We start from the raw sequence: 27937 nt of genomic DNA, 5'->3' as shown, positions 1-27937 counted from the left end.
TTCAAAAAAGGGATGGATCATACAGAGAGTGATGAAGGCTATAACAAAAAGTATCAATAAAAATTGTCTTTAAAAAAAGAGGCTAGAGAATCTGTGACATCATTTTGCACCTGTTCCCCAAAAAGAGAATGAATGCAAATCAATGTAGGTTTAGTATCCCAACAAGAGGCCATAGCAGGCCATATGCTACTTTTATATGTAAAACCTACTTAATCTTGAGCTCCAAAAACACTACTCTAGACCACTGGTATTTAATTTTATATGTTTATAGACCACTTTATTGGGACGAAAAAATTCCTATTTATCTAACTACTCAGCCCCACTTAACAAAAATATGATCAAAGACATTAAACCTCCAAATAATACTGTAGCTTTTTAACTTTAGTAACTATGGATACATCTAAAAGTATATTCTTTTCTGGTGGGGTTTAGTGTTGAAACAAATCTACTCTAGAAAATACCATTTAAAATGCTCTGTGTGTGTGTCTTGTATTTTGGACAACCCTAGACCAAAGGGAGCATTTTTGTGAAACACAGAGAATAACTGTTTAGACCAAATCACAAAAGATTTTTTTCTGATGCCTTTGGAGTTGTTCTCTCGTAGAGATTATCTTTTCTATTCATTAGGCAAAGTATGCACATGGAGTAAGATTAAAATCTACCAGATGATTACAAATTTTATTGGTTTCCAGGTAAGCCAATATAGCTAAAACTGATGCTGCTAAATATAGTTCATATATATAGTTTTAAGGAAAATCACCATGGATTACAACATATCAGGCAGGAGAAAATCTTAAATTCCTTTGTGGAATCTTGAAAAGTTTATAGATTCTATCTTGTAATTTTTCCTTTCAAAGTGTAAATAAAACCTCAATTTAGAAGTTGTAGACTTTCCCATGTTACTTTGATGGCAAAGCATCACTATTTGTTAACTCTAATCATTAGTATGGTATAGTAGAAAACATGATGGATTTGGAGTTGGAAGACCTGTGTTCAAATCCTAAATGCACCTTAATAGCTGTGTAATTTGAGCAAATCACTTTAACACTTCTGGGCCTCATTATCCTCACTTTAAATAAGAGAATTAGACTGAATTGCCTCCAAGGTTCCTTCTACGTCTATGATTCACTGAACAAAAGTATTAATGAAGTGCTTGGAATTATGATAGATCTGGATTTAAATCTCTACTCTAATATTTATTAGTTCTGTGACCAGAAGGAAGTTGCTTAACTGCTCTAAGTATGTTTCCTAATATGTAAACACAAGGTTAATAAATACATATAATATGTGTAGTAAGTCCCAATAGAGAGAATCTATGATCTGAGAAATGAAATCTATAATTCTAGGAATTTAAAGCACTATAAAATATCATCTATTATTGTTAGTCACTATAGAAAGGCAACGAAGTATATTCCTAGTCTTCTAGGTCCTTATAACTAAAAAGACAATAATTATGAAAATGGAGATCCTAATCAACAAAATAAATAAATGAACTAGACTGATCAAATGAAGGGTGACACTGAGTAAGTCTGCCTAAAAGCAAGAAAATAAGAGTACTGAGATAAATTGTTATTTTTCTAACCAGTAAAGGCGGTTAGGTAGTCCAAAACACTGTCACCAAAACAAGATGCTGGATAGACCTAATATCAGATGTTCTTGATGTAGACTTATCTGGATATTTAATTTTTTAAATTAAGTTTCATTCAGGGAGAATGAAATTATTCAGGTAGTTCCATGCTGCTTCTGAAATTTAGTTCTTCTCTTCTAAAGTTATATGACTAGATGCTCACTTTTATGAACAAAGATAATAAGTCTATTTTTAACACCCTGCCAGATGTCTCTTTTGTGTAAGTCAGATAAAGTAGTATAAAATTTTTTATCAAGTTAACCATGAATATACAGTAAGAGGCAGGTAGTTTACATACTTTGTGCCTCTCTCAATCTTCAGAAGAGACAAAGAACAACCTGAATGCAGACTGAAGCAAACTATTTGCTCTTTTTTTTTGTTTTGTTTCTTTTTTTCTTTCTCATGGCTCTTTCCACTGGTTATAATTCTTCTTTATGACTAATGTGAAAATATGTTTAATATACGTAGAGCCTATATTGGATTGCCTGTTGTCTTGGGGAGGGAAGGAAAGGAGAGGAAGGGGGAAAAATCTGGAACTCTAAAGCTTGTAGAACTGAATGTTGGAAAACTAAAATAAATAAACAAATATTTACAGCAGTCCTCTTTGTGATGGCAAAGAACTAGAAATCAAGGGGATGCCCGTCAACTGGGCAATGGTTAAATAAGTTGTGCCATATGATTGTGATGGAACACAACTGTGCTGTAAGAAATGATGAGCTGGTTGATTCTAGAAAAACATGGAAAAACTTATATGAAATAATGAAGAGTGAAGAGAGTAGAACCAAGAGAACACTGTACACAGTAACAGCAATCTTATTCTAAGAACAACTTTGAAAAACTAAGTCATTTTAAGTATTACAAATACTCAAATCAACTACAAAGGGCATATGGAGAAAGATACTATCTACATTCAAAGAAAAAACTGATAGATGTATAGTATGGTTTTGCATATACACACATACACATAAGTGTCTAATGGTAGCCTTCCCTAGAGTGGGGTGGGGAGGGAAGGAGAAAAAAAAATAAAAAGTGCACAGCAGAATACAAAACTTAGAAGAAAGCACAGAAAAGGAATGTAGTTTTGAAAACAATGTCTAGTATTCATTACATAGTTAAAAAATAACTGAAATGTAAATTCATGGTTTTATATTGGAAACTCTTATGTCGTGCTGTGTACATGAAATGTTCTTTTTGGGGTCTTTTTGTATTTAAGTTCAAAATAAATAAATATTTTAAAATTAAAAAAGAAAAAACTTCTCTTGAGCTTGTATCTCTCTCTAGCTACATTCTACACCTCTCCCTTTACTGTCGAACTCCTAGAACATCTAAACTTGCTGTCTCTTCTGCCCCTTAACAATCACCCACTTCCCAAACCTGGTCATCTGGCTTCAGAGCTCCCCTCACTGTATTGAAACTGCTTCTTCAATGTGGCTAATGACCTCTTAACTCGGTCCTCACTTTCCTTGGCCTCTCTGCAACTTCTGATAGTTATAACAACTTCTCCATAGACCTTCTCTCCACCTTGGTTTCTATGACCCCACTCTCTCCTATTTCTCCTGACTCACCAGACCTTCTCGTGGTTCATTGTGCCTCTCTCACTCACATGCCTGAGTGTACCCTCCCCAGCTCTGCCTGAGTGCTCTTCTCTATGTTCTATCTCTTGCCAGTGTCACATTCAGTGATAACTCCTAAAGCTATATACACAATGCTGATCTCTCAAACTCCAGTTCTGAATTATCAAATGCCTGCAAAGTACTCTGTGAGCACTCTTCTCTCACCTGGCCCTAATCACTCTAATTCTCTGCCTTTGAACCTTTCTTGACTTTGTTCTCTTCCTCCATCTCCCCCCATCTCAGCCCCGCTCCATCCCATCCAACAACTGCCAAGTCCTGTCAATTTACTTCTATAAAATATTGTTAGCATCCACCCTACTCTCTCCATTCACATGGTCACCACCCTAGGACAGGCGTTCATCACCCCTCACCCTGACTACTGAAATAGTTTCCTAAACGTTCTCCCTGTTTCCAGCTTCTCCCCTCTTCAATCTGTCCTCCACACTACCAAAATATTTAAGGTATTGGTCTGACTATGTTATTTCCCCATTCAAAAGCCTTTAATGGCTCCCTACTGCCTTTGGATAAAATACCAACTACTCATGCCTTAGCCATTAATTATTAATATTTATTATTAGTAGTAACATTTCCATATTACTATTAATAATTAAGGACATTAATATCGTTCCAACCTACCTCTCCAGTATTATTTTCCCTTTACACATTCTATGTTTCTGTTGGGCTGGACTATTAGCTGGTTCCCAAATGTAACATTCCATCTTTGGCTTCTATGTATTAGTGAAGGCTCAGAATGCACTCTCTGCTCAACTCCACCATTCAGAATCCTCATTTTTCTTTAAGCTTTCCCAATTCCCCCTTGACATTACTTTTAGTTATTTATCTCTATTGCTATCCCCTAAGAAGAATGGAAGCTGCATGAGGGTAAGGAGTGCCTTACTTTTGTTTCTGTATACCTGGCATAGTTCCTTACACATTTTGTTTATTTGTTGAATTTAAGTGAATAAATATACCATGATAGTCTATGAAGTATTTTCATACACATTATCTCAGTTGCAATTCTAATGGAGTCATTTTATTTATAAAAATATGCAGTTATAAGATACTTTAATGTGATGTCCTTCACATCAGTTTTTGTTTGAGAAAACATTAAGTTAAATACATATGTGAATCAATGAGGTTTTCCTTACATTTATTCAAAATAGTATTTTACCTGCTTCTTAATGGCATAGTTCTCACCATCTTCAGCTTTCATTTTTTCAACTTTTTCTTCTTGTTGTTTTGCTTCTTTTTCATACATTGATTTTTCTTTGATCAACCTAAAAATAAACCATATTTTCTTTAATAAATGAATTTTCTTTTTCCTACAGAAAACTTGTCATAGCTGGAAAACACAATTTTGAAAACAACACTACAGATTCTTAAAACACAAACCAACAGAAAACAAACTGGTTTGGGAGAGTGGGGAAGCATAGTAGTCTATTGTGGCTGTATCTGTAATCAAGATAAGTTATTTGTAGTTAAACTGTGTGTAATTGATTACAAAGTAATTAAAAAGTCTTAAATTTGAATTAAAAGTCTGTGCTCATTATACTTTAAAACTGTGATTCAATCCACCTGTGCACAGTATAATCCCTTACGACACAAAAGGATGTTTCCAAAGTTAGAGGAAGAAGTTTTGGGGTACAGAGGTTGAGCACGGGATTCGGAGAAGGCAGTATTGACTGTCTTCACAAGTGGCCATGGGTGAGCACCTGGTGTTAAACCTCTTAAATCTTAACTAGGATAGTCCTTGGATAATAAGTGTACATTCTTTCACTATCTCTGCATTAATAATTTTTCTAGTTTTATAGCACCTGGGGAAAAAATCTCCACTAGCATTTGTCTTCTGGAATGCAGGTTTACCTCTATGCCACAATAAGGCAATAGACAATGCATTACATGAATTGAAATTAGAGTCACAACACTTAAATGCTCTTCATTTTAATATATGGACTACTTAAAAAGCCAAGTATGTTTTTTGTAAAGTTAGACACGAGTTCACAGATCCTCTCATATCTACCCATGGACCTCATGGTTAAGAACTTATATCAGATCGTGGGTAAAAAGAGAAGAGTTTTTTGAGGGTACAGGAAGAGGAAGGAAATGTTGAATACAGACTGATTCTTTCACATAATTTAATAAAAATGAAATGATACTCCTCTGGCCACTTACAGAGCCCAGTGAATAATTTTTCTTATGGGAAGAAAAGCGGGAATCTACCATAGTTATAACATTTAGATATGTCCCTCTGCAGTTAAAAAAAAAAGTAACTGAAGAAAAACGACTTGTGATTAATCCATTTTGTTGCTGATTAATACTAATGATATAGCAACTTTAACATCTATAAAGCTTTTTATGTACATTATAAAGGATATCCTAGCACTGCCCCTTTCCCTTGGAAATTCTTGAGACTTATTAGACCCCTCTGGGACCAGAGCAGACCTCAGAGATAGTCCTGGCTCAGATCTAAATCTGCTCTCTAGTCTTTCCAGCCCCTGAAGTTTGACCAGGTGAGTGCACTGAATGGCTACATCTTGGGTAGTAAAAATACTCAGTGAAAAATAGTTCACTGCAGGGCAATTACAGAAAAGAAAGATGGAAATACTAAACTTAGTATGCTGCTTGAAAGGACTGCATTATTAACATTTTTAAAGGACTTGAAATATAGTCATTTGGAAGCCTGATTACATAATGGCAAATGAGAGATCTGAAAGAAACTACATAAATCTGAAGTGTTACTATTGAAGCCTAAAGAGATCTTTTTTCATTATTACAAGATCTTAGGTTAGAAATATTACATGGCAGGGGTTCTTGATCTGGAATCCATGAACTTGATTCTTAAAATATTTTGATCACTATATTTCAGTATTAGTGGTTTCCTTTGTAATCCTATGCATTTAATTTTATGCATTTAAAAACATTCTGAGAAGTGTCCATAGGCTTCACCAAAAGACAGCCAAAGATGTCGATGACACACAAAAACTTTAAGAATCTCTGACACAGTAGATCATATTACTATAAATTTAGGGCTGGAAGGGTCCTTTAGAGGTCATCTAGTCTAGTTTCATCTTACAGATGAAGAAACGGAGGCCCAAAAAGTTTGGGGAGAATGGTAAATAAGGAGTTCTGGGACCTAAATTTAAATCCTGGCTCTGCCATTTAACTAGGACAAATCACTTAACCTTTTAGGAACTTGTTTCCTCAACTACAGAATCCAAGTTGGACTGCATGACCTCTAAAGTTCTTTCTAGCTGTAGCTTAATAATTCTGTAGTCACTAGCTCAAAGTCACAGAGCTGGCAGAGCTAGCATTTTAACTGAGGTCCTCTAACTCCAAATTTAAAATGTTTTCCCACACATGGGATTTTCATACAACCTAAGAAATCAGAAGTACTTCTGTGATCCCATAGTCCAATTTCCATATTTTACAGAATAGAAAACTAAGGCCTATAGAGGATAAATGATTTATTCAAACTCAATTCTTTTCTCCCCCTCCCCCTTCTTTTTTCCCTTTTGGTCCAGACCTGTGAATCACTGGTCAAGAAAATGCTGTAGAAACATCCTTTACTTACATATTATTTATAACTGTTCTGAAAATTATAGTATTTGAGAGTTATCTGTGGCTACTGAGAAATAAAGTTGTTTGCCCAGAGTCACAAAGCTAGTAGTATGTGTCAGGTCTTCAGGATTCCAATGCCAATTCACTATGATTTGCTTTTTGGTCCTATCATTTGCAAAGATATCAATCTTGAAGAAATTAAAGATATTTTCAATGTGGAAGAAACTTGAAAAGTTATAACCAGTAAACTGATTGGCACTTATCTGGTCCCAAAATAGATTTCTAAAACCTTTTACAGAAGCTTTAAAATTTCAAGAGAGAGAAACATTTACAAAATAAAACTGTGGCATTTTCAAAATAATAAACTCTGCAAAGGACAGTCATTATAGATGATAATATACTTTAATATTCTTCTAGTTACCTGTATTATGGCTGTGACAAGTAATTTTTCTCATAGAGCTCTGCTTCCTTTTCATCTCTCCTCCCTATCTCTGACCCCAAATGCCATTTTACTCATGACTCTTGTCTCTCTCCTCCTTCCTATTTATGTCTATCCTCACTCTGTCACATTTCTTCCAGACACTCTTATTTATCCTTTCTCTTAGTCCTTCCTCTGATAGCCTTCCCTCCTTTTCAGCTATAGTTAAGAAATACAAGCTTTCCACTTACTGTGTCAAGTAGTATGCTATGTTCTGGGTATACAAGCACAGCCAAGTAAAATAGTTCCTGCCTTCAAAGTGCTTACATCCTAACGAGTGACCACAACACACAATAGGAAACTGAAAGAGAGGGGAGGGGATATGTTGAATTGGCATGGTGTAGCACTGTCAGGGAAGTAGTATGGAGCGCTGGGAGCCAGGCAAGATAAAGCAGAAGCTGACTTGTCAAAGTAGAGCACCTTGAGGACTGAGAAGAGTAGAGAAGGGATAGACAGAGAGAGGGAGGAACGGAGGAGGAGGAAGAGGAGGCAGGAAGGGAAAGAGAGGGAGAGGGAGAAGGAGACAGAGAAAGAGAAATATTTAAAGCATGAACAATGCTTTCGTCACAACAAATCTTGTGAGACACGTGCAATATTACCTCTATTTTAAAGCTACGGATTCTGAGGCTTTAAGAGAATAAAGTGCCTTTTGTATGGTCATGATGGGGTGTTTGTGCTTGGACCCTAATTCTAACAGCCTCTGCTTGAGTGCCTGTGCCTGAACCCCAATTCCAAAATCACATCCACGTCTAAAATCACATCTCTCTCTAGCTTCAAAACATTCTGTCCCAGGCAGTTTCTCTCTAGCTAAAGGGCAGCGTGCCCCAGCTAATCTCTGCTACTTCCTAAGTAAGCAGCTGTGCCTATCCACACCCTGTGCACTGATAATTGGCTGTGCACTGGGTCATGACAATATTTACTACCTACTGACCTTACTAATATGTATCCTAGATATAGTCAGATGTATACTCTCTTACATTTATTTTGTCTAACAAGACATTTGATGAAAGCCACCTGGATATACCCACTCAAGCCATGACCACTAGTTAACTTAGTGACACTTCACAGTCAAAACCACACCTCCTAGCAGCCCCACCTTGGGCTATTTCCCAGTGAATTCTGGGTAATACACCTGCATAGTAGATACAAAAAGTACATGTTCCTTTAAGAACTGACCACCCTTTAACCACTCCCTAATCCTACCCCAAAACACCTAATCGACATGTTTCACACCAAATCCTGTATTCAAGCTCTCCCTGCAGACCTCCTAAGGTGGCAGGTTCCCTAAGAACTCCTGCCCACTGTAATGCATAATAAATCTTTGCCACCTTAACTTAAAGAATGCTTGAGATCGTGAATTCATTCCGGACAGACCCGACCCTCTCCAGTACTCGAGTCCTTAAGGGGCACCCCTCTCAACCGACAACTCCAGTCCTGGGAACTTTAGTTTTGGGATCCCTGAATCCCTGGTGTTTTTCTCCCTCAACAGTCACAGGTAGTAAGTAATCTAAAATGAGATTTGAACTTATGGCTCCTGACTCCAAGACCAGCAAATTCTTTCTTCTAGAATATGCTGAAGGCACATATTAACAAATTTTTAAACATTCAAAGGTAAGAGAATAGCAAAGATAATAATCATTTTCACTACCTAATGCTATTACTGCAACTGAGGATAAAAGGGATCTGTTTCTTAGTGATTCAATTCTCAGGCAACATCAGCCGTAGGTTGTGGAATTGATGGGAAAGAGAAATAACCAAAATAGTAAAGCTCTGAAATCTGACAAATTACAATAAAAAGTTCAATCAACAGTACTCTTTCCTCAGTGAAAGAGAAAAGTGGAATTTTCTCTTTGTCAGTTTTGTTTTCTCTTAAAATCCATGATTTATTTATTTTTGAGCCTTTTTAAAAAACAATTTTGGGTTCTGAATTCTCTCCTCTAAAGTATCTTATCCACTGTGCTGCCTCTTGTGATCTCCAGCCAACCCACTGAGAAGGTAAGCAATATGATACCAATTACACATGTGAAATAATGCCAAATATATTTCCCTATTAGCCACACTGCCAAAAAAAAAAGAAACATAGAAAAATAAAGAAAGTGAGAAAATTATACTTCAATTTGCACTCAGAGTTCATCAGCTCTCTCTCTGGAGATGGTTAACATTTTTCATCAAGAATCCTTCAGAATTGTCTTGGATTGATTTTGATATTAATCAGTGTAGTTAAGACTTTCACAGTGAACCAACATTACAATACACTTTTATTGTGTACAATGATCTTCTGGTTCTGCTCATTTCATTTTGCATATAATTCTTCCCAGGTTTTTCTGAAACCATCCCCTTAGTCACTTGTTATAGCACAGCCATGTTCCATCACAATCATATTCCGCAACTTGCTCAGCCATACTCCAACTGAAGGGCATCCCCTCAATTTCCAATTCTTTGCCACAATAAAAAGAGGTGCTAGAAATATTTTTGTATGGGGGCGGAGTCAAGATGGCAGCAGGAGAGCAGGAACTTGCTTAAGCTCCCCCACAAATCCCTCCAAACACTCGTGAAAAATGGCCCTGAACAAATTCTACAGCTGCGGAACCCACAAAATAGCAGAAGGAAACAGATCTCCAGCCCAGGAGAGCCTGGATGGTCACCAGGAAGGGTCTATCACACAGTGCTGAGAGCGGAGGGCAGCCCAGCGTGGGCTGCGCCAGGACAGACCAGACCTGGAGTCAGCCAGCTAGAAGAAGCCTTGGGGCCATGAAGCGGTGAGGTGTGGCAGTTACCAGATTTCTCAATCCACTAATGCCAAAGAGCAGGTTAGGGGGAAACTGTGGGATTGAGTTTGGAGTGGTCCAACCGCCAGCTCTGGGGGTGGAGGAGGTCGTGCAGCAGTGGTGGTAGCAGCAGCAGGAAGTTCCTGAGGGTGCCTCCAGAGTGCCAGCATCAGTGGCTTCCCAAGTCCCTGGCTCATACACTAAGAGGAATCTAGCAACAGACAAGAGCGGGAATGCAAGGAGCGCTTTGTGGGCACAAAGGCAGATTCTCTTGCTGTGTCCTGCTTGGACCTGTATTGCAGTCCTGGTTGGTGGTTCTTGGGGGAAGAGGAGCACTGCTGGGACAGAGCCTGGGGTGATGGTGGAGTAGAAGTAGCTCTGAAAACAGCAGTGCTTGGACCCTAAAGCTTGGGACAAAGTACTCTCTACTCTACAAGCAGTCACACCACGACAAAAAGCTCAAGGGTCAAGTAGTTGGCTGGGAACATGAACAGGCAGGGAAAATGAACTCAGACTCAAACTCAAACTCTAGACACCTTTTTTGGTGACAAAGAAGATCAAATCACACAGCCAGAAGAAGTCAACAAAGTCAAAAAGCCTACATCAAAAGCCTCCAAGAAAGATATGAATTGGTCTCAGGCCACGGAAGAGCTCAAAAAGGATTTGGAAAACCAAGTTAGAGAAGTAGAGGAAAAATTGGGAAGAGAAAGCAAGGAGATGCAAGAAAAGCATGAATAAAAGTCAACGACTTGCTAAAGGAGACCCAAAAAATACTGAAGAAAATAACACCTTAAAAAATAGACTAACTCAAATGGCAAAAGAGCTCCAAAAAGCCAATGAGGAGAAGAATGCCTTGAAAGGCAGAATTAGGCAAGTGGAAAAGGAGGTCCAAAGACCATTGAAGAAAATACCACCTTAAAAATTAGAATGGAGCAAGTGGAAGCTAGTGACTTGATGAGAATTCAAGATATTATAAAACATAAAAAAAGGAATGAAAAAATGGAAGACAATGTCAAATATCTCATTGGAAAAAACACTGACCTAGAGAATAGATCCAGGAGAGATAATTTAAAAACTACTGGACTACCTGAAAGCCATGATCAGAAAAAGAGCCTAGACATCCTCTTTCAAGAAATGATCAAGGAAAACTGCTCTGATATTCTAGAGCCAGAGGGTAAAATAGAAATTGAAAGAATCCACTGATTACCTCCTTAAAAAGATCCCCAAAAGAAAACTCCTAGGAATATTGTTGCCAAATTCCAGAGTTTCCAGGTCAAGGAGAAAATACTGCAAGCATCCAGAAAGAAATAATTTGAATATCATGGACACACAATGAGAATAATACAAGATCTAGCAGCTTCTACATTGAGGGATCCGAAGGGCTTGGGATATGATATTCCAGAGGTCAAAGGAGCTAGGATTAAAACCAAGAATCACCTACCCAGAAAAACTGAGTATAATGATCCAAGGCAAAATATGGACTTTCAAGCTTTCTCAATGAAAAGACCAGAGCTGGATAGAAAATATGACTTCCAAATACAAGAATCAAGAGAAGCATGAAAAGGTAAACAAGAAAGAAATCATAAGGGACTTACTAAAGTTGAACTGTTTTGTTTACATTCCTACACGGAAAGATGATATGTATAATTCATGAGACCTTTCTCAGTATTAGGGGAGTTGAAGGGAATATAGACAGAGGGCACAGGATGAGTCCAATATGAAAGGATGATATATAAAAAATGAAATAAATTTATGGGGTGAAAGATGAATATATTGAGAGAGGGAGAAAGGGAGGGGCAGAATGTGGTAAAGTATCTCACAGGAAAGTGGCAAGAAAAAGCAGTTCTGTTGGAAGGGAAGGGGGGCAGGTGAGAGGGAATGAGTGAATCTTACTCTCATCAGATTCAACTTGAGGAGGGAATAACATACACACTCAACTGGGTATCTTACTCCACAGGAAAGTAAGAAGAAGGGGATAAAAAAAGGGGGGATGATAGAAGGGAGAACAGATAAGGGGAGGAGGTAATCAAAAGCAAACACCTTTGCAAAGGGACAGGATCAAGGGAGAAAACTGAATAAAGGGGGACAGGATACAATGGAAGGAAATATAGTTAGCCTATCAGAACATGAACACTGTTGAAGTGTTTTGCATAATGATACATGTGTGATCTATGTTGAATTGCTTGCCTTCCTAGGGAGGGTGGGTGGGAGGGGAAGTGGGGAGAGAATTTGGAACTCAAAGTTTTAAATGCAGACGCTTAAGAAAATTTATAAATTTTTTTTGCATGCATCTGGGAAACAAGACACACCGGGAAAGGGGCATAGAAATATATCCTGCCCTAAAAGAAAGTAAGGGGAAAGAGGATGGGGGGTGAATGGGGTGAAAAAGGAGAAGGCTGACTGGGGAACAAGGCAATCAGAATATATGCCTTCTTGGAATGGGGGGGGAGGGTAGAAATGGGGAGAAAATTTGTATCTCAAAATCTTGTAGAAATCAATGTTGAAAACTAAAATATTAAATAAAATATATACAGAAAAAAATTAAAGAAAATATTTTTGTACATGCAGATCTTTTCCCCTTTTCTTTGATCTCTTTGGGATACAGACCTAGTAGTGGTATTGCTGGATCAAAGGATATCCACAAACTCTCCAACATTTGTTATTTGTGATAGGTGTAAAATGGCACCTCAGAGTTGTTTTAATTTGCATTTCTCTAATTGACAATGATTTGGAACAATTTCCATATGATTATAGATAGCTTTGATTTCTTTTTCTGAAAACTGCCTGTTCTATCCTTTGACCATTTATCAACTGGAGAATAGCTCTTATTTTTATAAAGTTGACTTAGTTCCTTATATATTTGAGAAATGACACCTTTATCGGAAAATTTTGCTATAATTTTTTATATTACTTCATCGTCTATGTTACCTTTTAGCCAAATATAATTTCCCTATTTTTACTTTTGCTTTGTCTGAGGTCAGGATTGCTACTCCCGCAAAAAAAAATATAATTTTCAAAACTGCAAATAAATTTGGAAAATTTAATCCTTTTCTTTTGCTCACTAAACAGGCTTTTTTAGACATACACACACACACACATATAAAAATCAAGCTTTTTTTTATTTATTTAATATATTTAGTTTTCAGCATTGATTTTCACAAGAATTTGAATTACAAATTTTCTCCCCATTTCTACCCTCCCCCCAACTGCAAGATGGCGTATATTCTGGTTGCCCTGATCCCCAGTCAGCCTCCCTTCTGTCACTCCACTCCCCTTCCATCCCCTTTTCCCTTCCTTTCTTGTAGAGCAAGATAAATTTCTACACCCCACTGCCTGTGTATCTTATTTTCTAGTTGCATGCAGAAACTTTTTTGTTTTTCAACATCTGTTTTTAAAACTTTGAGTTCCAAATTCTCTCCCCTCTTCCCTTCCCACCCACCCTCCTTAAGAAGTCAAGCAATTCAACATAGGCCACATGTATATCATTATGTATAACCCTTCCACAATACTCATGTTGTGAAAGACTAACTATATTTTGCTCCTTCCTAACCTATCCCCCTTTATTGAATTTTCTCCCTTGACCCTGTCCCCTTTTGAAAATGTTTGTTTTTGATTACCTCCACCTCCATCTGCTCTCCCTTCTATCATCCCCCTCCCTTTTTTTGTATCTTCTTCCTTCTTCTTTCCTGTGGGGTAAAATACCCAATTGAGTATGTATGGTATTCCCTCCTCAGGTCAAATCTGATGAGAGCAAGATTCACTCATTCCCCCCTCACCTGCCTTCTCTTTTCTTCCTACAGAACTGCTTTTTCTTGCCACTTTTATGCAAGATAATTTACCCCATTCTATCTCTCCCAATCTCCCTCTCTCACTATATTCCTCTCTCATCCCTTAATTTGATTTTATTTCTTTTAGATATCTTCCCTTCATCTTCGACTCACCCTGTGCCCGCTCACGCTTGCGCTCTCTCTCTCTCTCTACATACATATATATACATATATATACACACACATACACACACACACACATGCATATATACATACATACACATTCACTTATACATCTATATACATAAACATATATATATCTATACATATAGATATATATATATCTATCTGCATATTCCCTTCAGCTCCCCTAATACTGAGGTCTCATGAATCATACACATCATCTTTCCATGTAGCAATGTAAACAAGACAGTTCAACTTTAGTAAGTCCCTGGAAATTTCTTTTTCTTGTTCTTTTTCTTGATTACCTTTTCATGCTTCTCTTGATTCTTGTGTTTGAAAGTCAATGGATTTTTTCAATTTCTATTTTGCCCTGTGACGCTAGAGTATCAGGGCAGTTCTCCTTGATAATTTCTTGAAAGATGATATCTAGGCTCTTTTTTTGATCATGGCTTTCAGGTAGTCCAATAATTTTTAAATGATCCCTCCTGGATCTATTTTCCAGGTCAGTGGTTTTTCCAATGAGATATTTGACATTGTCTTCCATTTTTTCATTCCTTTGGTTCTGTTTTATAATATCTTGATTTCTCATCAAGTCACTAGCTTCCACTTGCTCCAATCTAATTTTTAAGGTAAGTATTTTCTTCAGTGGTCTTTTGGACCTCCTTTTCCATTTCGCTAATTCTGCCTTTCAAGGCATTCTTCTCCTCATTGGCTTTTTGGAGCTCTTTTGCCATTTGAGTTAATCTATTTTTTAAGGTGTTGTTTTCTTCAGCATATTTTTCAGTATTTTTCTGGGTCTCCTTTAGCAAGTCATTGACTTGTTTTTCATGGTTTTCTCGCATCCTTCTCATTTCTCTTCCCAATTTTTCCTCTACTTCTCTAACTTGCTTTTCCAAATCCTTTTTGAGCTCTTCCATGGCCTGGGACCAATTCATGTTTTTCTTGAAGGCTTTTGTTGTAGGCTCTTTGACTTTGTTAACTTCTTCTGTCTGTATGTTTTGGTCTTCTTTGTCACCAAAGAAAGAATGCAGAGTCTGAGACTGAATCTGGGTGCGTTTTCGCTGCCTAGCCATATTCCCAACCAACTTGACCCTTGAGTTTTTCAGCGGGGTATGACTGCTTGTAGACTAAAGAGCTCTATGTTCCATGCTTGGGGGGATGTGCCAGCTCTGCCACACCAGCACTCCTCCTTCCCCAAGAACCCCCAACCCGGACTGGGCTTAGATCTTCAGCAGGCTCTTCACTCCTGCTCTGATCTGCCACTTAATTCCTCCCACCAGGTGGGCCTGGGGCAGGAAGCAACTGCAGCTGTACTTCTGTAGCTGCCCCAGGGGCAGTAGCCGAACCAGGAACTCCTTCCACTCCCTCCACTCCCGCAGCTTTTCCCACTAACCTTCTCTGTTGTCTTTGGTGTTTGTGGGTTGAGAAGTCTGGTAACTGCTGCAGCTCACTGATTCAGGGCACTAGGGCACACTCCGCCGAGCTCCTGGTCTGGTTGGTCCGCGCCGCTCACGCTGGGCTCTGCTCCTATCTCCGTGCGGGATAGACCTCACCCAGAGAACATCCAGGCTATCCTGGGCTGGAGCCCTGCTTCCCTCTGCTGTTTTGTGGTTTCTGCAGTTCTAGAATTGGTCCAGAGCCATTTTTTATAGGTTTTTGGAGGGACTCGGTGGGGAGCTCATGCTAGTCCCTGCTTTCCAGCTGCCATCTTGGCTCCGCCCCCCAAAATCAAGCTTTTATTATGTGCTTATATTGTGCCAGATATTGTGCTAAGTCCTAGAGTTTTACCATCTTCGGTGTCAAACTTTGTTTTTTGTCTATCTTCATGTCCCCAGTGCTTAACATAGTGCCTATCATGTGGGCACTGTTGATTTGACTTTATCAACTCCCCATCTTTTTATGGAAGGCGGTATAAAGAAAACAGTCTCTGAAGTCAGAGGCCTGGGGTTCAATACAAACTCCACCATCTTGTCCATGGTCAAGTTGAAACCTCACAAGGCTTCAGTTTCATCATTTGTAAAATGGGGGTGGGGGGATGTAGGTAGCATCTCAGAAGACCCTTTTGAAAGAACTATATCTACGACCCTATTAAAAATTAAACTGATTACTTCTATTCTTGTTGTGGGAAGATAGTGGCATGCTTGGACACAGAGGAGCCCACACTCCCTGAAAACTTCACAATAGGATTTTAAAGAGTCCCACTCTTTGGATCAGTGGAATAGATTAGGTACACAATGCAAAGCAATAAAAGATCACAATAATCTAGTGTTTGATAAACCCAAAGATACAAGTTTTGGGAGCATATTTGACAAAAATTGATGGGAAAGCATTTTGGAAGAAATGAGACACAGATCGACATCTCATATCATATTATCAAGATAAGGTCAAAACGGACACATGATTTAGACATAAAGGGTTCTATCATAAGTGAATTAGGGGAGTATGGAAAATTTCACCTGTTAGATCTATGGATAAGGAAAAGAGTTTATGACCAAACAAAAGATAGAGGGGATCAAAGGAAGTAAAATGGATAATTCTGATTACATGAAATTAAAAAGTTTTTACACAAACAAAACAAATATGGCCAAACAGAATAAAAGAAAGAAACTACGTGAAAATATTTTTACAGTAAGTTTCTGTAATTAAGGCCTCATTTCTCAAATATATAGGCAATTGAGTCAAACTTATAAGACTAAGAACCATTGCCCAAATGATAAATGGTCAATAGATATGAACAGTTTTCAGATGAAGAAATTAAAACTATAGTGATATGAAAAAAATGCTTTAAATCATCTATTGAGTAGGGAAATACAAAAACTCTGAGGTACCACCTCACACCCTATGATTGGCTAACATGACAGAATGCTCGTGGGGATGTGGAAAAATAGGGACACTGATGCACCACTGGTAGAGTTGTGGACCAAGCCAACTAATCTAGAGAACAATTTGGAACTCTGGTCAAAGGGCTATAAAACTAAGTATACCCCTTTACCCAGAAATACCACTAGTTATGTATCCTAAACATATCAAAGAAAAAGGAAAAGGACCTATATGTACAAAAATATTTATAGCAGTGCTTTTTGTTGTGGCAAATAATTGAAAATCAAGGGAATGCCCAACAAACAGGGAATAGCTGAGCAAGGAGCAGAATATGATTTTGATGGAACACTATTGTGCTATAAGAAATGACTAAAGTAATGGCTTAAAAAAACCTAAGAAGATTAATATGAACTGATGCAAAGTGAAGTGAGCAGAACCAGGACAATATTGTATATAGTAATAGCAATTTTGTAATATGCTGACCAATTGTGAAAGACTTAGCCACTCTGATCAAAACAATGATCCAATACAATTCCAAAGGATTCAGTCACCTCCAGAGAGAAAACTGATGTAAAGAGAAGTATAATTTTTTCACTTTATTTTACTTGTCCTTTTTTTTATTTTTGCAACATGTTCTGCATAATTGAGACACTGGAGGAAGGAGAGAATTTGGAACCTAATTTTTTTTTAAAATGTTAAAAATAAATAATTGGAAAAATGCACCACTTTGATTACTTGCAGACTCCCCCATCTAGTGCAGGAATTCAAAGATTTACTCCAGGCATTCTGAGGAGACCCTAGGATAAACAAAGTGGAGTATGTGGAAAACAGTACAGGCAGCCCCAGGAGGCTCTGGGAGGAATTACTCAGTACTATGCCCAGCAGCAGCCCATACCATTGGCAAAGCTAGAGACTTGTAGCTATGAGTCCAGACAGAAAGTAGTCTTGGGGAAAGGGGTGGGGGGGGGGGGGGAGGAACGGAAGTCCAGCCTGCCCTAGTAGCTGGAACTCAGATGCAACTTAAAGGCCATAGGCAAAATCCAGCTAAAGGAGCCTCAGCCTGTGTTAGCAGACCAGTATGGGAGTAGTCCCTGAGCCCAGCAGCAGATAGAAAGGACCCAAGGCAGAGCCTTCAGTAAGGCCTTGTGGCAAAAGGGAGCCCCAGTGAGATCCTAGAGTCCTTTAAAGGAGGGACCCAGTCTGTCATGTTATTCAAAAATAAGATACATACACCATTGAGACAACAGATTGCCCTCATCATTCGGTTCTAGAGACTGACCCAAACACAGCCCTGATTTTCCCTGCCCCTGACCTAGAGACTGAAATAAGTAAAATGAATAAACCAAGGAAAACCCTGACTACCATGAGGAAATAAATACCTTGGTGTGAGAGATGTCTAAGTGGTAAACCCTGAATAGAACAGAGATTCCACAACTGCAGATAAAGGTCAGAGAAAAAAGATATCCTGGCCACAGGGATTACAGAAGTAACTGGAATAAAGGAAAACAAGAGATATAGAAGAGAAAAGCTCAGGAGGCAAAATGGTAAGGAAAACTGACTCCTTAAGACAGTGGAAAACCTACTCAAGAACTAAAAGCTCTGAAAATCAGAATGGGCCAGAAAGAAAAATAACGCCAAAAGAAACACTAAACCAAAACCAAAAAATGAGAGGGGGAGGAGAAAGGTGAAGTGGTACAAGGGACAGAAACAGAAGAAATCCTAAGACATACTATACCAAAACCAAATGACTGGAAAACAGGTTCAGGAGAAATAATCTAAGAATTTTAGACTATCTTGAAAGCTGTGATGAAAGAAAAGTCTGGACAGCTTATTTCTAGAAATGACAAATAAAAAATGCTCAGAACTCTTAGAACCAGAAGGTGAAGTGGAAATAGAAAGAACCAGTCACCTCAGGAAAGAAATCCTATTTTTTTAAAGATTAATTTATTTTTAGTTTACAACATTCAGTTCCACAAGCTTTAGAGTTCCAATATTTTCCCCCCTTCTTCTTCTCCCCCTCCCTCCCCAAGTTGGCATGCAATCCAATATAGGCTCTACATATAGCTTCACATTAAATGTATTTTCACATTAGTCATAAAGAAGAATTATAACCAATGGAAAGAACCATGAGAAAGAAGAAACAAAACAAACCAAAAAAAAGGAGAGCAAATAGTTTGCTTCAATCTGCATTCAGACTCTATAATTCTTTCTCTGGATGCAGACAGTTTTTTCCAACATGAGTCTTTTGGAATTGTCTTAGAACCTTGCATTGCTGAGAGGAACCAAGTCTATCAAAGTTAGTCATCACAGATAAAATGTGTTTGTAACTATGTACAATGTTTTCCTGATTCTGCTCACTTTACTCAGCTTTAGTTGATATAGGTCTTTCCAGGTTATTCTGAAGTCCATCTGCTCTCCATTTCTTAGAGCACAATAGTATTCCATTACATTCATATACCACAACTTGTTCAGCCATTCCCCAACTGATGGGAATCCCCTTGATTTCCAGTTCTTTGAGACCACAAAATGAGCTGCTATAAATATTTTTGTACATATAGATCCCTTTCCCACTTGTGTGATCTCTTTGGGATATAACCCTGGGAGTGGTATTGCTGGGTATGCACATTTTTATAGCCCTTTGGCCATAGTTTCAAATTGCTCTCCAGAATGGTTGGATCAATTCAGAACTACACCAACAACACATTAGTGGTCCAATTTTCCCACATCTTCTTCAGCATTTACAATTTTCCTGTTTTACCATGTTGGCCAATCTGACAGGTGAGATATGGCACCTAAGACTTGTTTTGATTTGCATTTCTCTAATCACTAGTGATTTAGAGCATTTTTCATATGATTATAGATATCTTTAATTTCTTCCTCTGAAAACTGCTTGTTCATATCCTTTGACCATTTATCAACTGGGAAATGATTTGAATTCTTATAAATTTGACTACGTTCCCTGTGTATTTTAGAAATGAGGCCTTTATCAGACACACTGGTTGTAAAAAATTCTTTCCCAATTTTCTGCTTCCCTCCTAATGTTACTTGCACTGGCTTTGTTTGTACAAAAACTACTTTTCAATTAAATGTAATAAAAATTACACATTTTGCATTGCATAATGTTCTCATAAATTCTTCCCTTGTCCATAAATTTGACAGGTAAACTATTCCTTGCTCTCCCAAATTGCTTATTGTATCAGTCTTTGTATCTAGATTGTGAACCCATTTTGACTTTAATTTGGTATATGGTGTAAGATATTGGTCTATGCCCAGTTTCTGCCATACTATTTTCCAATTTTCCCAGCAGTTTTTGTCAACTAGTTAGTTCATAACCCAGAAGCTGGAGTCTTTGGGTTTTTTTTCAAACAGTAGATTACTACAGTTATTGGCTACTGTGTCTTCTGTACCTAACATATTCCACTGATCCACCACTCTATTTCTTATACAGTACCAAGTAGTTTTGATGATTGATGCAGTTTACAATTTAAGATCTGGTATGGCTAGGCCACCTTCCCTAGCATTTCTTTTCATTAATTCCCTTGATATTTTGGACCTTTTGTTCTTCCAGATGAATTTTGTTATTACTTTATCCAGCTCTGTAAAATAATTTTTTGGTAGTTTGATTGGTTTGGCACTGAATAAGTAAATTAATTTAAGTAAGATTGTCATTTTTATTATATTAGCTTAGCCTAACCACAAGCAACCGATGTTTTTCCATTGTGTGAAAAGTGTTTTGTAATTGTGTTCGTATAGTTGCTGGATTTGTTTTGGCAGGTAGACTCCCAAATCCTTATAATGTCTACAATAACTTTAAATGGGATTTTTCTTTCTATCTCTTGCTGTTGGGCTTCTTTAGAAACATATAGGTATGTCGAGGATTTATGTAGGTTTATTTTATATCCTGTAACTTTGCTGAAGTTATTTATTATTTCATGTAGTTTTTTACTTGATTCTCTAAGTATATCATCATATCATCTGCAAAGAGTGATAAGTCTCTTCTTTGCCTATTCTAATTCCTTCAATTTCTTTTTTCTCTTATTGCTAAAGCTAACATTTCTAGTACCAAATTGAGTAACAGGGATAATAATAGACATCCTTGCTTCACCCTGATCTTATTAGAAATGCTTCTAGATTATCTCTATTACATATACTACTTGCCGATAGCTTAAGGGAGATGCTACTTATCATTTTAAGGAATATTCCATTTATTCCTATGCTTTCTAGTGTTTTAATTTAATAGGAATGGGTGTTGTATTTTGTCAAAAGCTTTTTCTGCATCTATTGAAATGATCACATGCTTTCTACTAGTTTTGTTGTTGATATGATCAATTATGCTGATAGTTTTCATAATATTTAACTAGCCTTGCATTCCTGGAATAAATCCTACCTGGTCATAGTGTTATTATTCTTGAGATAAGTTGCTGTAATCTTCTTGCTAATATTTTATTTAAAATTTTTGCATCCATATTCATTAGGGAAATTGGTCTATAATTTAGTTTTCTGTTTTGACTCTTCCTGGTTTAGGTATCAGAACTATATTTGTGTCATAAAAAGAACTTGGTAGGACTCTGCCAATTTTCCCAAATAGTCTATAAAGTATGGGAATTAATTGTTCTTTAAATGTTTGATAGAATTCACATATAAAACCATCTGGCCCTGGAGAATTTTTCCTAGGAAGTTCATTGATGGCTTGCTCAACTTCTTTTCTGAGATGGGGTTACTTAGGTAATTTATTTCCTCTTCTGCTAACCTGGGAAATTTATATTTTTGTAAAAATTCATCCATTTCCCTAAGATTGTCAAATTTATGGGCATACAATTGGGCAAAACAATTCCTAATTATTGTTTTAATTTCTTCTTCATTGGAGGTGAATTTATTCTTTTCAATTTGGTAATCTGGTTTTTTTTTTAATCAAATTGCATCAATTTTATTGCTTTTTCATAAAACCAGCTCTTAGTTTTATTTATTAGTTCAATAATGTTCTTGATTTGAATTTTATTAATCTCTCCTTTCATTTTCAGTATTTCTAATTTGTCATTTAATTGGGGATTTTCAATTTGTTCTTCTTCTAGCTTTTCCAGTTACATACCCAAATTGTTGATCTCCTTTTTCTCTATTTTATTCATGTAAGCATAAAGATATAAAACTTCCCCTCAGAACTGCTTTTGCTGCATCCCACAAGGTTTGGTATGTTGTCTCATTATTGTCATTCTCTTGAATGAAATTATTGATTGTTTCTATGATTTGTTCTTTGACCCACTCATTCTGTAGGATTAGATTATTTAGTTTCCAATTAATTTTAGTCTATCTTTCCATGGCCCTTTATTACATATAATTTTTATTGCATTACGATCTGAAGAGCATGCATTTAATATTTCTGCCTTTCTGCATGGATTGTGAGGTTTTAATGCCTTAGTACACGGTCAATTTTTGAGTATGTGCCATTTATTGCTGAGAAAAAGGTATATTCCTTTTCATCTCCATTCAATTTTCTCCAGAGGTCTATCATATCAACCTTCTCCAAAATTCTATTCACCTCCTTAACTTCTTTCTTGTTTATTTTGAGGTTAGATTTATCAAGTTCATAGAGGGGGAGGATGAGGTCTCCCACTAGTATAGTTTTGCTGTCTATTTCTTCGTATAACTCTCTTAACTTCTTGTCTAAGAATCTGGATGCTATACCACTTGGTACATATATGTTTAGTAACGTTATTACTTCATTGTCTATGGTGACCTTCAGCAGGATATAGTTTCCTTCCTTACGTCTTTTAATTAGATCTAGCTTTGCTTTTGTTTTGTCTGAGATAAGGATTGCTATCTCTGCTTTTTTTTTTACTTCAGCTGAAGCATAATATATTCTACTCCACTTTTTTACTTTTACACTGTGTGTATCCCCATTTCAAATGTGTTTCTTGTAAACAACATATCACAAGATTATGTTTTTTAATCCACTCTGCTATCTGCTTCTGTTTTATGGGAGAGTTCATCCCATTTATATTCAGTTATGATTACTATCTGTGTCTATCTCTCCATCCTATTTCTCCCCATTTATGCTTTTATTTCTCCCTTCTTCCTTCCCCTCCTCAACAGTTTTGCTTTTGACCACCCCTTCCCTCTAATTTCCCTTCCTAATCTTACCCTTTTCCCTTATTACTTCTTCCATTCCTTCTAACCACGCATCCTTTTCTTCCCTGTTCCCCTCCTTCTATCTATAGGGCAAGTTAAATTCCTATACTTAATAGAATATGTTATTCCCTCCTTGAACCAAATCCAATGAGAATAAAGCTCAAACAATGCTCTTCTCCCTCCCTTCTTTCCTTCTATCATAATGTTTTTATGCCTGTTCATGTGATGTAATTTGCCCCTTCCTACCTCCTTCCCTCTTCTCCCATTATAATCCCTTTGCACCCTTTAATTAGGTTTTTTATCACTGCATCAGTAATTTATACCCACACCCTCTGTCCATGTCTTAATAAATGTACCATTCTCAAGATTAACAAGTATCATCCTCCCATATAAGGATATAAACAATTTACCCTTATTGCATAATAAGGTTTTTTTTCCTCTTTTCCCCCCTGTTAACCTTTCTATGCCTTTCTTCAGTCTTGTATTTGAAGATCAAATTTTCCCTTGAGCTCTGTCCTTTTCATCAGGAAGGTCTATAAGTCCCTTATTTCAGTGAATGTCCATCTCCCTGCCTGAAAAATTATGCTCAATTTTGCTGGGTAGCCGATCCCTGGTTGTAGTCCAAGCTCTTTTGCCTTTAGGAATATCATGTTCCAATTCCTCCGATCTTTTAATGTAGAAGCTGCAAGGTCCTGTGTGATCCTGACTATAGTCCCGCAATATCTGAATTGTTTCTTTCTGGATGCTTGCAGTATTTTCTCCTTGACCTCATAATTCTGGAATTTGTCTACAATATTCCTTGGAGTTTTCAATTTGGGGACTCTTTCCATAGGTGATCAGTGGATTCTTTCCATAACTATTTTACCCTCTGGTTCTAGGACACTGGGGCGGCTTCCATGGATGATTCCTTTCTGCCCAAAACTGGTGGAGATCCCCAGGCTCTTTTTTTCACTATAACTTTCTGGAAGACCAATAATTCTTAGATTATCTCTCATGGATCTATTTTCCAGGTCAGCTGTTTTTCCAATGAGATAGTTTATATTTTCTTCTATTTTTTTCATTATTTTAGATTTTGTTTGACTGATTCTTGATGCCTCATAGAGTCATTAGTATCTACTTGCTCAATTCTACCTTTTGATGAATTGTTTTCTTCAGTTAGCTTCTCTAACTCCTTTTCCATTTGGCCAAATGTACTTCTCAAGGAGTTATTTTCTCCAATTCTCTGCACCTCCTTATCCATTTCACCAATTTTACTTTTTAAAGATTTGTTCTCATCAATGACTTTTTATTTCCATTTTGCCAACTGTATTTTTAAAAGAATTGGTCAATTTTTCTTTTACCTCTCTAATTTGGCTTATAAAATCCTCCCCGCATTCTTCCATGAATGCATTTTGGGTTTGAGACCAGTTCATATTCCCTTTTGAGGTTTCAGATGTGGATATAGTGTCAATGCTGTCCTCTTCTGAATTTGTATTTTTATTTTCCCTGTATCCACAGTAAGAGTCTATGGTCTTTGCTTTTCTAGTGTGCTTCTTCATTGTGACTGCCTTTTTCCTGGCTTTTAGAGTGGATCTCAGGACTGGGGGGGGGGGGGGCGCACAGCGGAGCCAAGATAGCAGCTAGAAAGCAGGGACTCGCCTAAAGCTCTCCCCCAGAACCCTCCAAACACCTATAAAAACGGCTCGGAACAAATTCTAGAACTGCAGAACCCACAAAATAGCAGAGGGAAGCAGGGATCCAGCCCAGGACAGCCTGGATGGTCGCTGGGTAGGGTCTATCCCACAGAGCTAGGAGGGGAGCAGAGCCCAGTGTGGGCTGCGCCTGGACCAACCACACCAGAAGCCGGGTGGAACAGGCCCTAGCGCCCTGAATCAGTGAGCTGTGGCAGTTACCAGACTTCTCAACCCACAAACACCAAAGACAACAGAGAATGTTAGTGGGAAAAACTTCTGGAACAGAGTGAAAGGAATTTGCAGTTTGGCCACCTCCCCAGAGGCAGAGAAGGTGGTGCAGCTACAGACCTACAGCTGCAGTTGCTTCTGGCCCCAGGCCCACCTGGTGGGAGGAATTAAATGGTGGATCAGAGCAGGAGTGCAGAGCCTGCTCAGATCTGAGTCGCAGTCATGGTTTGGCAGTTCTTGGGGGAGGAGGAGCGCTGCTGTGGCAGAGCTTGCTGTGTAGAAATAGCTCTGAAAACAACAGCACAGCCCCTTAAGCATGGAACAAAGTACTCTCTATGCTATAAGCAGTCATAGCCTGACGAAAAACTCAAGGGTCATGTAGTTGGCTGGGAACATGGCCAGGCAGCGAAAATGGACTCAGCTTCAGACTCAGACTTTGGAATCCTTCTTTGGTGACGAAGGAGACCAAAACATACAGCCAGAAGAAGTCAGAAAAGTAAAAGAGCCTACATCAAAAGCCTCCAAAAAAACATGAACTGGTCTCAGGCCATGGAACAGCTCAAGAAGGATTTGGAAGAGCAACTTAGAAAAGTAGAGGAAAAATTGGGAAGAGAAATGAGAGTGATGTGGGAAAACCATGAAAAACAAGTCAATGACTTGCTAAAGGAGACCCAAAAAAATACTGGAGAAAATAACACCTTAAAAAATAGACTGAAGTGGATCTCTGCTTGTGGGGCACAGGGGTCTCTGTCCCAAGTTTCTTGTGCTAGGATCTAGTGGGCTGGTTACTGGCTTTGTGTGCTGTGACCTCTGGGTCTGTCAGCTAGAAGCTCTATCATGCTGCAGCTCACCTGGTGCTGAGGTAGAGCTGGCTGGTCTGTGCCAAGGATCGAGGCCAGATGATATCTTTTTGAGTTTCCCTGAGGTTACACCAAAGCTCACAGCATGAAGTGTAGTGGAAGGGTGGTCTGGCTGCTGGAAGTCTGCCCTTCCCCTAGGGCTGCACTATAGCAAGAGTAGCCTCAACCATTGTCTACACTGGTGTCTGCCAATTCCCCTGGCTGTGTGAAGGCATGCCTAGGTTCCTGGTGTTGACGCTTGCTGGTTCCACCCCCTGGGGCTCAGGATCTACTGCTGCTCTGCTGAGATGGGGTTTGCTGGGATGCCTCCCACCCTGTACTGGTCCCCTTCAGCCACAGAGGCACCCTTCCCATTGATCTCCCTAGCCTCCTGAATTGACGGCTATACCCCTATTGTTGGTACACCATTCTGAGATTTTTCCTGGGGAATTATTCTCTGGGTTTTTCAAGGTCAACAAGGTGGGGGTTGTTTTAGAGTACTTACAGTTTAATCTGACATCTTTACTCCTAGAAGTTCAAGTAGGTGACTTTCACACATTTAGTCTGTGGACTGATAGCCCCAGGAGTAGCTGCTGCCACTGCCACAGGCCCTGCGCTTCTCTCTCACCCAGCTCTGAGAGACTTCTTGTCTTACTCTGAAAGGTCTGGGAATCGCCAGTCTGCCAGGACCCATTCTCACTCCACTATGGTCAGGTATAGACCCGTGCACTCTGTGCTCTCCCAGCCTGGTGCAACAGATCCTTCCTGTCAACATTCCTGAGTCTCCTGGGCTGGCGATCTGCCACACTCTGTCTCCAAGTAGATTCTGCCACTCTCAAATGTGTTCAGATTCACTGTTTTAGAGATATCTGAAAGAATTTGTGAGAGAGCCATCCTGGTTCCACCCCCCAAGAAATCTCTTAATAAAAACTCCCAGAAACATAAGTCAAATTCTGAAACTTCTAGGTAAAGAAAAAGAAATGTTACAAGCAGTCAAAAAGGAGTTCAAGTATGATGGGACCAGAACAAACATCACACAAGACTTAGTAGCTACAACTCAAAAGGAGAGGTGAGCTTGTAATATAATATTCCAAAAGGCAAAAGGTAAAAATCTTACAATTAAGGAGAACCTATTGGAAAAAACTAAGTAAAATTCAACAGGGAAGAAAATTGACCTTTAATGAAGTAGAGAATTCCCATCCATGCCTGATGGGGAAAAAGCAAAGCAAAGCAAAACAAAACTGAATAGACAACCTGAAATGGAAATGGCACCAAGAGAAACCCAGAAAAGTACCTATATAGGTTTATTAACAATGGAATGTGTGGAATCTACTGTTTTCGTATTAACACGGGGACATGAAACAAATGTTTTCTCAGAGCCCTAACATCATTAAAAATCATAAAGAAAGGTAAGAATGACATAAGGTCTGTGGGTGATTTTGTTCTACTGGTCCTATGAGAAGACAAAGATGAGAGGAGAAGGGAACTAAATTAGGGCAGAAAGGAGGACGAAAGGGGAAGGAAATTACTATTACATAAAAGAAGTGTATAAGATAAAGAATATATACCCACAGAAGGAGTGGGAGAAGAGGCATCCAGTAAGTTTCACTTTCATTTGAATGAGATAAAGGAAGTTTGAACCTATTTCTTCTGAAAAAAAAAACCCACAGATATTGCAATAGAAATATACATTAAATTCGAAAGGGAAATAGGAAGGGATAGGGACATGAGAGAGGTAGAGAGGGGTCTAAGAAAAGGCAGGGTAGGTAATGGAATAGTCATAGTCATAACAAATTTGAGTGTTGGAGAGAGAAATATGAAGGGAAGATTAAAAGGAAAGAAGATAAAAACATGGAACAGGGGGCAGGGTGAAGGCAAGACGAAGAGTTCAACAGAGAGAAAAGGGACTGAAAATACAAAGGGGCTCTGAAATACAAAGATTAACATAAATAAGGGGCTGCAGTAAAATCTATTACATTCAGACAAACTCAAAAAATCAGGTGTAGCAATTATAATTTCAAATGAGGTCATAAATGATAAAAAGATATAATCTGGGAAACTGTATTATGCTTAAAGGCATCACAGATTATGAATCAATATAAATACTTAATGAACGTGTATATCTCATAGCACAGAATCAAAATACTTCAAGAAAAACTGAATTGGGAGAAAGAGTAAAACCAGTATATTAGTAGATCTCAATGTGCTATATACAGACTTAGAAAAATCTAACCAAGCCACAATGAATTAACAGCAA

At 38.1% G+C, this 27937-nt stretch overlaps 1 protein-coding gene across 1 annotated transcript in view; it reads right to left on the bottom strand.

Annotated features, from left to right (window-relative positions):
• The window catches only part of TBCA (tubulin folding cofactor A), a 127659-nt gene that overhangs the window by 13404 nt on the left and 86318 nt on the right, over positions 1 to 27937 (bottom strand). The window contains exon 2 of the mRNA XM_036742159.1: positions 4412 to 4517. Within this exon, the coding sequence (XP_036598054.1) occupies positions 4412 to 4517 (106 nt within the window). The remainder of the gene's footprint in view (positions 1 to 4411; positions 4518 to 27937) is intronic.

Source organism: Trichosurus vulpecula, chromosome 1 (genome assembly GCF_011100635.1).
Source record: "Trichosurus vulpecula isolate mTriVul1 chromosome 1, mTriVul1.pri, whole genome shotgun sequence".
NCBI lineage: Eukaryota > Metazoa > Chordata > Mammalia > Diprotodontia > Phalangeridae > Trichosurus > Trichosurus vulpecula.
Note: the sequence above shows the minus strand (reverse complement) of the source record. Positions and strands in the feature narration are given on the sequence as shown.